We start from the raw sequence: 10218 nt of genomic DNA, 5'->3' as shown, positions 1-10218 counted from the left end.
GTGGCCCATACAGCCACCTTCCCAGGAAGCAAGGAGCACAGTAAGCCAGCGCCTTACAGGAAAATTCGGCTTTAATTAGTTCTGTGTCTACACCCTTGGTCCCTGCCAGCCGTGGGGCCCCAGAGCCCTCCTCCAGCCTGGCCCTGGGTGCTGGGGATCTGCTGGCAGCCCGTGCCTCCAACCCGGACTCCAGTCTGCCCCATCGCACCGCAGCCCGAACCGCTCAGCACTGCGTCTGTCTGGGCCCTGTCCCCGAGGAATACCCCAGGAGCCCTCCCCCAGCGGAGGGTGGGAGCTGCCCTGGGCAGCTCTCCCACACCACATTCATCATTCATCAATCATCATTAATCAGGGATCAGATCGAGCAGCCTCCACGAGTGAATTACTGGCTCTTGATTCGCTCCTGCAGAAGAGTCCAGGCTTTTTCCACCTTCAGAGGAAAATTGTGGGAGGGAAGACATATTAGTAAAACAGGGCTCACTAGGACCGCTCATTCCTCCCCTCAGATTCCTATCCAATCCCGTTACCTGTCTTCGGGTAATATGTTTCTCCCAGAGTGTACTCAACACCACATGACTCTGGTCCACATACTGCTGATTACTCATTTGGTTCTGTAGGCGGCTCTGGGCAGCAGCTTCACTCAGACCGTCACGCTCCATGATTCGCCGTAGTGCCTGGAAGACACAAAAACTGTCATTCAGGATTCTTCTGAGCTGTCCTGGTAACATGACACAGGAATCATTTAGCAGTCCAGAGTGGGGGCTGAGGTAGGGGAGACAGAAGGGGTCCAATTACCTCTTTCTCTGGGACAATGACTGTCCACACTTCATGGACCATGTTGTTCCAGCCGGCTTCCAGCAGCAAGGCCGCGTCAATCACGCATATGGTGTTCCCTGCAGGTGGACCCCAGTCATTCTACTGATCTCTCATCCCAGCCACTGGCCCTGGAGCAGAGATTCCCTGGAATGTGCTTGCCTGGCAGTTGGGCAGGATGCCCTGGATTGGAGGTGCAGGCAGGGGAAGGCGACAAGGGAAGAACTTTACTACCAGACCTCTGAAGCTCTTGTCCTTCACACTCACCCTCAGCTGCAGCTTTGTTGATCTCCTCTTGGCTCATCTTGGCAATGACTGGCCACACAATGTCTGTGAGTTTCTTCAGCTGTTTCTAGTAGCACAGAGAGGACCAGGGAAGATGTGATTCCCTGGTCCTACCTCTGTGACAAAACAAACCAGCTGCTGTTAGGTTTGCAGCAACAAGCTGCAAGGAAGTGGTGGGGAGCTACAAGAAAATGACTAAAAGACTTCCCTTACCAATAAAAGAAAACTCCAGGGGTAAGGGAAAAAGAAAGGGGCTTTGAGCCAAGGATGCATGTTCCATGGGAAATTGGAGAGCCACAGACTCCTTTAGAGATTCGTGTACTCACCTTGTTCCCAAACACTCGACTGCTTAGAATCTTTCTGTTGATGGTGCCATCTTCATGGAGAATATCTAAGAGGCCAGAAATAAGAACCTCAGTGAGAAAAGTGTGTTTCTATACTCTCAGTCCCCGAAACCACCTCACCTTTCCCTACAAGACATACCAGTTCCAAAGGCCTCTATCACAGTTTGGTAGGCAGGGCCATCTGGTGCATAGGCCTGATGTCCCAGCTGGTCACTATCAATGACCTTTGCCCCCAGGTCTTGCAGTAACCGAGCCACTGAACTCTTGCCTGAGCCACTTGGCCCTGTCAGCCCCACTACATAGACACTGGAGGGGAGGTCTGGTCTCTTCTGCCAAAAGGAGAAAAAGTTAAAAAAGCCAAGGATGGGGGGGCCATCTATGGGGAGATTAGAAGACTAAGACCAAAGATAACCACTTGGGTCCCTGTGTATGCATATAGGCTCCCCCTATCAGAGTAACAGAAGAGTATTTTCCCACTAAGAGCCAGTATTCCCCATTTCAAGGGGAGCCAGCACTTCTAACCCCTAGAAGTGGAAGGTATTTACATTGGGTGGCTGAAGGAGAGTTCCCAGCATTTGATGACGGAAGCTGGAGGAGCTAACTTTGTCTTCTTCATTCTCACTGTGTTCTGGGTTCTTCAGCAACACAATCTGATACAAAGCCAGCTCTTCCAGGCCCTGTGGAAAGAGATAAAGGCAATAAGGGGTGATATTTTAAAATGGAGACAATCAACATGGCCCTGCCTTGAACCCCCAGGGCTCATTTTTAAGCTATACAAACCACTCAGAGGGTGAAATTAAGGACCCAATCATAGCCAACCCAGGAATTGGCATATGAGTTGTAAGCTTTTCTGTTTCACTCCCAGTATCTTTCTAAAGCATCACTCCTCCCCTAAGTCTTTCGAGAGCCCACTCAAACAACACATATACACCCACCCTCCTATTCCCAACCACTCCCCCTGCCCATTTTCCCATGGGAGTTACATTCTCAAGGCGTCGGCAGTTGACAGCCAACCCCCCACGGTAAGTCTCCTCGCTAACCACCAAGCACTCCAAGGAAGGATCTGTGCCAGCTGGACCGTAGAAATCTAGGAGGCGGACTATATCAAAGACCAAGGATGGCTTCATGTCCACCAGGAACTCACTCAGATGTTTCACCCTATCTGTATATGGTTGGATTAACTCCGGGAGCACTTTATCTAAGGGAAGAAGTGAGAGAAAATGGAGCAAGAAGGGAGGCAAAAGAAGGTACATTGATGGGGAAGGGAGTACTGGAGAGAACTAAAAATGGAAAGAGGGTGGTTATAATTGGGAGAGAGGGAGAGAGGATACTTAGATGTCTGTTTTTGTTGGAGCTGACTGAGAAAAGTAACATTCAAGCAGGCTGTGGAGGAAGGAACAGTGATTACTAATGGAGAAGGCTACACTGACCAGGGTACCTGCCAATTAGGAAGGGGGAGATCACTATGGAGGAGACCTGGAAGAGTTTGAAAGACACAGATATAGCCTTTGAAGCTCAGCTTAACATGGCCTTGGACCATACCACCCACATTTCAATTCCAAGGGAAGCAAGAGAATAAAGTGCACATATCCAAAGGTCACTCCCAAAACCTGAACATTAGAATTTATCTTCCCCTGCTCGGCCAACCTCCCCACCCCAAGTCAACCCCCAAACTCATCTACTCACTTTCCAACAAGTATTTGTCTGCTACTCCAACCACGAGCCTCTTATGGGCTAGGAGGCAGGCAACCGTAAGCAGCAACTTGTGGGCATTGTGCAGATGGTCAAATGTTCCCCCTACTACCACATGGTTGTAGCCCTGTAGGAGGTGTTTGGGAGATGTAGCATAGGGGAGGCTGACCAAAGAGCAGAGGAATGGGGTACCACTGATGGATCTGTGGAAGTATCTCCTGGATCATACTCTGGGTACAGCAACACAGAGACCAGCTGAGGGCAGCAGCTGTAACAGCTGGTGGCATACCGCTCTAGCTGTTGCTTGACTGGGTTGAACTGGCCCCCATCAAGGGTCTGGAAGTCTGTCAACACCACTTCAGGAGGGTGGGCTAGGTTCTGCACAGAGCCAAGTGAAGGTGGTGGGGTTGGGTTCTTGGTAAGGATGTTGGTCAGCAGGATTCGGATGTCCAAGTGCCTATGGGCATCAGCACGAGCATAGAGGCCAGTGATGAGATTGATGACCTCCACAGTGGCCTGAACGTGGCTAGAGTGAGGCTGGGCTGGCCCACCCAGGCTGAGGCCAGGCTGCAGGTGGACGTACAGGGTCTGTTCCACCAGCCGAGCTGCAGATGTCAGAATGGGTGCCAGGCGTGGGGTCAGGGCTGCCAACGGGGATGTCAGTACCAAGAGGCCGGATCGGAAGGCAGACATGCTGACCACAAGTCACTACCACTGCCTAAGTCACTGACGGTTCCCCTCGATGGCACCTGTGGGAGGCCACATGTGAGAGGCTCAGGATGGGGCTGGGGGTGAATAGCACTGATTAGTGCATGGCCCCCAGGTGGTGTTGCCGTGCATACGCAGAGCTCTAAAACCCAGCTAGACCTCCCCAACCGCCTTAGGATTTCCTGCGCATGCGTAAACTTCTTCCGACGAGCAACCTAGACTCCTGACCCCAGTGGGACACTCGCGCATGCGCGATCAGATTTGTTTAATTGCGAAGGGGGAGGTCTTGGAGAAATAACGTCGCAGAGATGGACAAGAAGGGATTGGCTCTGGGGCCGAACGGCGACGCAGGAAACCCAGGAGTTGGGACCCTCATCTCCCCTTGTTTCCCAGAGGAAAGAGAAATGTGGGAAAGGCGAGCTGTCTCCAAGGGGCGGGACTTGTCTCCAAGGGGCGGGGCCACCTGCTGGCAGTGACAGGTCGGGTTTGTCAGTGGTTCCAGGCCCGGGTTTAGTTCCCCGGTACTCACGGAGCCTCTAGCCTCAGGCCGCTCCCTCTCCCGACGCCGCTACAGCTACTGCCGCTCCCCAGGGTCCACCCGGAAGTGCTGCTGCCCCGGATCAGGTAGCTCGCGGTTCTGGGCTCCGAGAAATCCTGGCTATTCCGGGCCCCGTGCGTGAGAATCTCGCGAGATGGGGGGGGCGATCACGTGGGAGGTGAAGGGGCCTAGGGGGCAGAGGCGGTAGGAGTCAGGCGTTTTGTCGGAACCCTAGGGCGTCTTGGCGACTAATTGGATCCGGTAATTTTACACCCAAGGCAAAAGAACCTCTGAGAGGAGAAGCGAGGAGCCATAGCTCTAGAGCTGGAAGGGACCTCTAAGGCCATCTTGTCCAGTCCGACATTTTGCAAATGAGGAAACTGAGGCCCAAGCCCGTTAAGTGGTTTGCTCGTTGTGACAGTGCGCACACGCACACACACACACACACACACGTACACACACGTACACACGTGTAAAGGATGGAATATTTTGTTGCCCCCTGGCTGACAAAGACAGATGTTGAGGTGTTAATAAGATGTTAACACCCTGTTAATCCCTTTTGGAAAACCTTTCTCATTTTCAAACCAAAGGGCAGCCACTGGCCATTGGTTGAGCTGAAAATTAACTACAGAAGTTTTATAAATAAAGTCATGGAGTCTTTGTGTAGCTTCGCCCCAAAGGTTATGCAATTCTAGTGACTACAGCTCACAGTTGGTGTATTGGTAACCCAACCAAGAGATGCACAACCCATTCAGTAGTTGGAGAGTCACTTTGAAAGAATTCAAGGAGCCTTTGGGACCAGAGATGCTCTCCAGAGAGTACAAAGGGAAGCAAGCAGTCACTTGAGGGAGGAAGCACCTTCAAGGAGCGAGACCTTTGGCAGCAAAGAGCTAGCTATGGATGCAGAAGTTCCTCTGCAGAGAGAAGAAGACCCATAAGCCCATTTAAGCAATCTCCTCTCCCCAACAGATGCTGCTATCCTCATGGGTAAGGTTTCTGAGTCCTCCCTAATAAACATTGAAGTCCTTCGGTATCAGAGGTCTGAGTTTTGCCTCATGTGTGTGCCTTACTACCATTGTACTCTTAAGTTAATCTGTTAGGTGTGTTTGCCGGGTAGTGTTAGGATTTGAAGAGTTTGTTATATAGCTTCTGTCCTTACCATGCCATCTTAGTGAATGCCTTTGCTTTGAGCTAATTATGTCTACTGGCTTTCTGTCAGTGGGAGAAAAACCACAGCCTCCTCCTCCCTTTTGGTGATCCTTTCCCTGGTCCTATCCTTTCTCTTTTGTCCCTTATGTGGCAGTGTCTACTTAACCTTTCCTAGCTCCCCTCAGATGTGGGCTCTGGTTCCAGGGGTCAAAGTCCATTACCTTATGTCAGTAGTCCTCCCCTATTCAGCCATCTGCCTTGAATGGAAGGGCATTTGTTGAGGGAAACCTGACCTTCCCTTTGACTTTGTTCTACAGAGTAGATAGGCAGTCAGCCAGATAGATGTCTTCTTGGGGTTACACATAGCTTCCCTCCCTAGCTTGCCCAAACAGCTTTTCTGGGAAGAAAGCTGTGGTAGGGGATTAGAGAGGCCTTTCTTCTCCAGCAGCAGGGCAAGGAGTGGCGGGGAGGGTGGAGAATGAGAACTAGATGGGGAACCCAAAGTTTTAAAAACACATATTAAAAAAATGTTTTCACATGCAACTGGGAAATAAGAAATACAGGAAATAGGGTACAGAAGTCTATCCTGCCCTACAGGAAGATAGAAGGGGAAGGGGATAAGAGAAGGGGGGGAGAGATAGAAGGAAGGGCAGACTAGGGGAAGGGGTATTCAGAATGCATGCCGTCTTGGGGTGGGGGGAGGGGTGAGATGGGGTGAAAATTTGGAACTCAAAATCTTGTGGAAGTAAATGTTGAAAACTAAAAATAAATAAATGTATATTTTTTAAAAAAAGAACTGGATCGATTGGCTGTAGTCAGTGTTTGTCCCCACTTATTTCCTGGTAATGATTGCTCACATTTTCAGGGGCTCTACACTTTTAAAATCTCATTTACACCTATTATCTCAATGATTTGCCGCAACAGCCAGTGAGATAGGCAGGGCTGGTTTCTCCACTTTTCACATGAGAAAACTGGGGCTCAAACAGGTGCAATAACCAAAGCTGATGTTTTTAAGTGACTTAAAACCAAGTACTGTTAGTGCTGGAAGGAATCATCTGTACCTGATGTCAGACTCAAAAAGAAATGGAGCCATTAACCTGTTCATAAGAATCCCTTCAGCCGCATATTGACTTAGAAAACCAAAAACTAGCATTGCCTATGTTGTACTGTATTATTATTTATTTTATTAAATATTTCCAAATTACATTTTAATCTGGTTCACGCCAAACTCAGTGCAACCTTCCTCTCCCCCCCCAAGTGTTTGACACTGTCGATCTATACCACTTAGTCCAATTTCCTAATTTTTGCACAGACTTAGACACAATAGGTGCTTCAAAAATGCTTGTTTTATGAATGAATTAATTTTATATAGGAAAAACAGTGAAATAACTTGCCTGAGGCCACACACTGACAAAGTGAGCAAGTAGTAAGACCTGATCTAAACTGTTACACAATCAAAAATTTTTGTTTGTTTTCCCAACACCCCCCCAAATTCCGATTTCCCAATGGTTTTGGTTTTTTTTTTTGCCATCTGAAGAAGGCAAACAGCTCTCTCCTATGAGCCCCCCTTTGGAAAACTTGTTTCGAAAACAAAGTAACCCAGTCACTGGTTAGGCGATATGGGCAGGGTACTTTATAGAGTGTGTGTGTTGGGGTGAAAAGAAGGGCACTTCTAACTCAGGGGCTCTCGAGGCCTTCGGCCCCACTCCCAGCCTCCCCTTCCTCGGGCTCGGAGAAGACGGTTCGGTGCATGGCATCTACGTATTGAGAGCCTCCAGGATCCGAGAGTCGGAGCCCGGCCAGTGGCAGGAAGCGCTCAGTGCTGAAATAGCGCAGGACAGGGTGAGGGGCACTGAGCGCTCGGACGAACACCTGAGGTGGGAAAAGAAAACGAGAACCTGGGGCGGAAGTGCGGACAGGACCCCAGCCCCTGTCGCCTTCGCCCCACGCCCCAGATACGTTTCTGGGCCTCCTCAGGTCTTCCCTCTGCCCCATCTCCGGGAGAGTAGTGAGTCCCTGCTACACCCCACCTCCACCACGTCCTCTGGGTCCTGTGCCTCCTCACGGAAGACCCGCTCACAGTGGCGCTGGTAACGGGAAAAGAGAGCCCGAGTCTCTAGGTCGGCGCTTCCCAGTGCACCGCCAGGACCCCCCTCCAGCTTCTCCTGGAAAGCGGTTCGTACAGGGCCGCACTCTATGAGGCTGACGCTGGGAAGTTCAGAAACAGCGGCTGAGGATAGGGAGGCGTCATCCTGGTTCCACTCTCTGGTCCCAGCACCCTCCCCTCACCTTAACCTCCCCTTCCAGAATTAGGGGATGACTAGGCACGTAAATGATGTGCGTACGTGAATAATAGAACGTTTGTGCTGGAACGGATGCAACTTTTTTGTTTTGCATTTGAAGAAACTGAACCCCAAGAAATTGTTATATAGCTAGGAAGCGGCAGAGTCCAAGGCCTCTGATGGTGGATTCAGAGTTACTTCTACTCTACACTTGTAGCAAGAGGAATTGGGAGAAGGTGTGAAGTCTTAAAGAGAGCTTCTAGTGGGACAGGACTCCTGGGGCTGTCCCTGAGGGGAAGGGAATTGGGGTGCCCCTGGGTATCCTGGTTACTCACTGGACGCCGAAGGGTGGCAGCAGCACAGCCAGACTCTCACATAGACCCTCCAGCGCAAACTTGCTAGCACAGTAAACTGCGTTAAAGGGCAAGCCTTTGGGGACCAGGACACAAGAAGACAGAAGAGTGAGCTAAAACCTGGATGCCCCAATCCCCATGCCCGATCAGTGCCCACAATCGTCTCGTGTGCCCTTCCCACCATCAACACCCGGCCTCCCCCAACTCACCCATCATCCCGCCAACGCTCCCAGTGACAAGCACCCGGCCCGCGCGGCGTCGCTTCATGTCCGGAAGGAAAGCCTGGAGCGTACGGACTGTCCCCGCCACGTTCACGTCCAGCACGGAGCCCACAGCTTCTACCGCGTGGGCCTCCAGTGGGCCAAGCAGGCCACGGCCAGCATTACATACTGAAGAGAGGAGCCCATGCCTCGTTCCCAGCCTACTGCTTACCCTCCTCCCCAGCGGTGTTATGCTGGGCCAGGAACATCCCGGGTCAAACCTCCCCAATCCAACCAGGTTTCGGCATCCTCAGATTTAAAAGTGTTCCAGCTGTTTCATTCAGGCAGAAAACACTATTCAACAACAATGTTTATGAAGTGAGCAGAACCAAGAGGACTTTGTACACAATAACAGGAACGTTATGTGACCACTAATATTGTTAAACTGAACCCTTGTCAGCATTACAAGAATCTAAGATATCTCCAGAGGCCTCGGGGTGGAAAATGCTGTCCACATCCAAAGAAAGAACTATGGAAGTCGAATCGCTATCACTTATTTTTACCTTCTGTTGAGTTTTGTTTCATCTTTCTGATGGTTCCTCCTGTTGGTTTTAATTTTTACTTACAACTTCACTAATGTGAAAATGTTTAATGGGTATGTAAATTGTAAAGCCTATATCAGATTGTGCGCCCTCTTGGGGAGGGTGAGGGGGTAGGCAGGGGGAGAAAAATTTTCAACTCAAAAGCATATGGAAGTGATTTTTGATAAATCAAAATAAACTAATAAAATTTTAAAAAAAGAAAAAACAAACAATGTTTAGAACACTTTTTTAAGTGTTTAGAGGTAGAACAGCACAAAGTTGAAATCAGACAAGATAATGGAAGCTCCAAAGCTTCCCCAGATCCCCAGGCACCTCCAAGTTCTTAGTGTCTGGGAGAGAAGGTAAGGAATGGTCCTAGGAGGGGGAACCTACACCTCCTCTGCCTAAGTAGGGAAGGGGACCCAAGTAGTCTCAGTACTCTCACCCAGGATGTCCACTCGGCCCTCGGTCACTTGGTCTCGGGCAGCTGCCACTGAGCTGGAGTCGGTCACATCAAGCTGTAGAGTCTCCAAGGAGCCCGGAGGGCAGCCTCGAGCCCGTGCACCGTCCCACAGCGGGCCCTGAGACCTGAGGTCCCGTAGGGTGGCATACACTGAGTGGAGTGTGGATTGCCTGGAATTAGGGCTCCCTCTAGGATACAAATCTTCCCTTCCCTCCTCATCTGAAACCAGGCACCCGTCCCCCACCTCCACCCCTCCAGGGTCTTTGGCCCCTGCTTTCTTCCCACCTTTGAAGCTGCCTGAAGGATCAGCTGCCAGGCGCAGTGCCAGATGCAGACCGATTCCAGAGGAACAGCCTGTGATGAGAACTACCTTCTGCTCCATAGAAAGAGACAGGACAGAGAAACCAGGAAGAGACAGATTTGGGAGACAGGCAAAGGAAGGAATCAGAGGCAAAGGGCTAGGATGCAGAGGCTGGCCCAGCCCTTGAGCTCCAAGGGCACCTCCTTTTTCTCAAGCCCCCAGCCTCCTTTGTTGTGTCTACTTCATTATCTCAAGGCCAGTGAGCCTTCACTGCCCCTTTCTTCAAACTTCCCCCCCTCTCTCCTCAAGCCTAATCTGCTGACAGGCATCACAGGGAAAAGTCTTACTTTCTCTGAAAGCTGGGTGGGGGAAACTGAGGCAAGGGACAGAAGCTTGGAGCCGAATCTAGCTGCTTTCCAAGCTGGGTGGAGGGAAGGGAGTAGATGGACTTTGCCAGTCATATCCACTTTATTATTCTAGCTATACACATTGCTGCTTGGCTTCTCTGA

General features: G+C 50.6%; 2 protein-coding genes across 3 annotated transcripts; both read right to left on the bottom strand.

Moving 5' to 3' along the window:
* Positions 1-53: 53 nt before the first annotated feature.
* COASY (Coenzyme A synthase) lies at positions 54-4530 on the bottom strand. Its single transcript, XM_020972650.2, is given in 11 exon segments — positions 54-430; positions 528-674; positions 796-893; positions 1081-1165; positions 1425-1489; positions 1582-1771; positions 1988-2119; positions 2426-2640; positions 3129-3290; positions 3293-3883; positions 4372-4530. Coding segments are annotated over 10 exon segments (1677 nt in total). The 5' UTR covers positions 3828-3883; positions 4372-4530; the 3' UTR covers positions 54-382.
* A 2156-nt stretch (positions 4531-6686) lies between these two features.
* Positions 6687-10133, bottom strand: HSD17B1 (hydroxysteroid 17-beta dehydrogenase 1). Of its 2 annotated transcripts, XM_078156045.1 has the most exons (5): positions 9391-10133; positions 8374-8553; positions 8147-8240; positions 7560-7737; positions 6687-7401 (listed from the first exon to the last, which is right to left on the bottom strand). In XM_078156045.1, the coding sequence occupies exons 1-5, from the start codon at positions 9788-9790 to the stop codon at positions 7207-7209; spliced, it is 1047 nt and encodes a 348-aa protein (XP_078012171.1). In that variant the 5' UTR covers positions 9791-10133; the 3' UTR covers positions 6687-7206. The 2 variants fall into 2 exon arrangements, 1 of the variants encoding a protein (XP_078012171.1); XR_013487222.1 differs by lacking the exons at positions 7560-7737; positions 9391-10133 and having other exon boundaries at positions 7309-7401; positions 8147-8466.
* Positions 10134-10218: the final 85 nt, after the last annotated feature.

The sequence above is a fragment of the Phascolarctos cinereus genome, unplaced genomic scaffold, assembly GCF_003287225.1.
Source record: "Phascolarctos cinereus isolate Bilbo 61053 unplaced genomic scaffold, phaCin_HiC Scaffold_5;HRSCAF=322, whole genome shotgun sequence".
Lineage (NCBI taxonomy): Eukaryota > Metazoa > Chordata > Mammalia > Diprotodontia > Phascolarctidae > Phascolarctos > Phascolarctos cinereus.
Note: the sequence above shows the minus strand (reverse complement) of the source record. Positions and strands in the feature narration are given on the sequence as shown.

Coding starts and splice junctions, on each gene's coding strand:
- HSD17B1 (XM_078156045.1), bottom strand. CDS start 9,790: ATGGAGCAGAAGGTAGTTCTCATCACAGGCTGTTCCTCTGGAATCGGT. Junction 8,241..8,373: donor GAGCGTTGGCGGGATGATGG/GTGAGTTGGGGG, acceptor TGGTCCCCAAAG/GCTTGCCCTTTAACGCAGTT. Junction 7,738..8,146: donor CTGCCACCCTTCGGCGTCCA/GTGAGTAACCAG, acceptor TGAACTTCCCAG/CGTCAGCCTCATAGAGTGCG.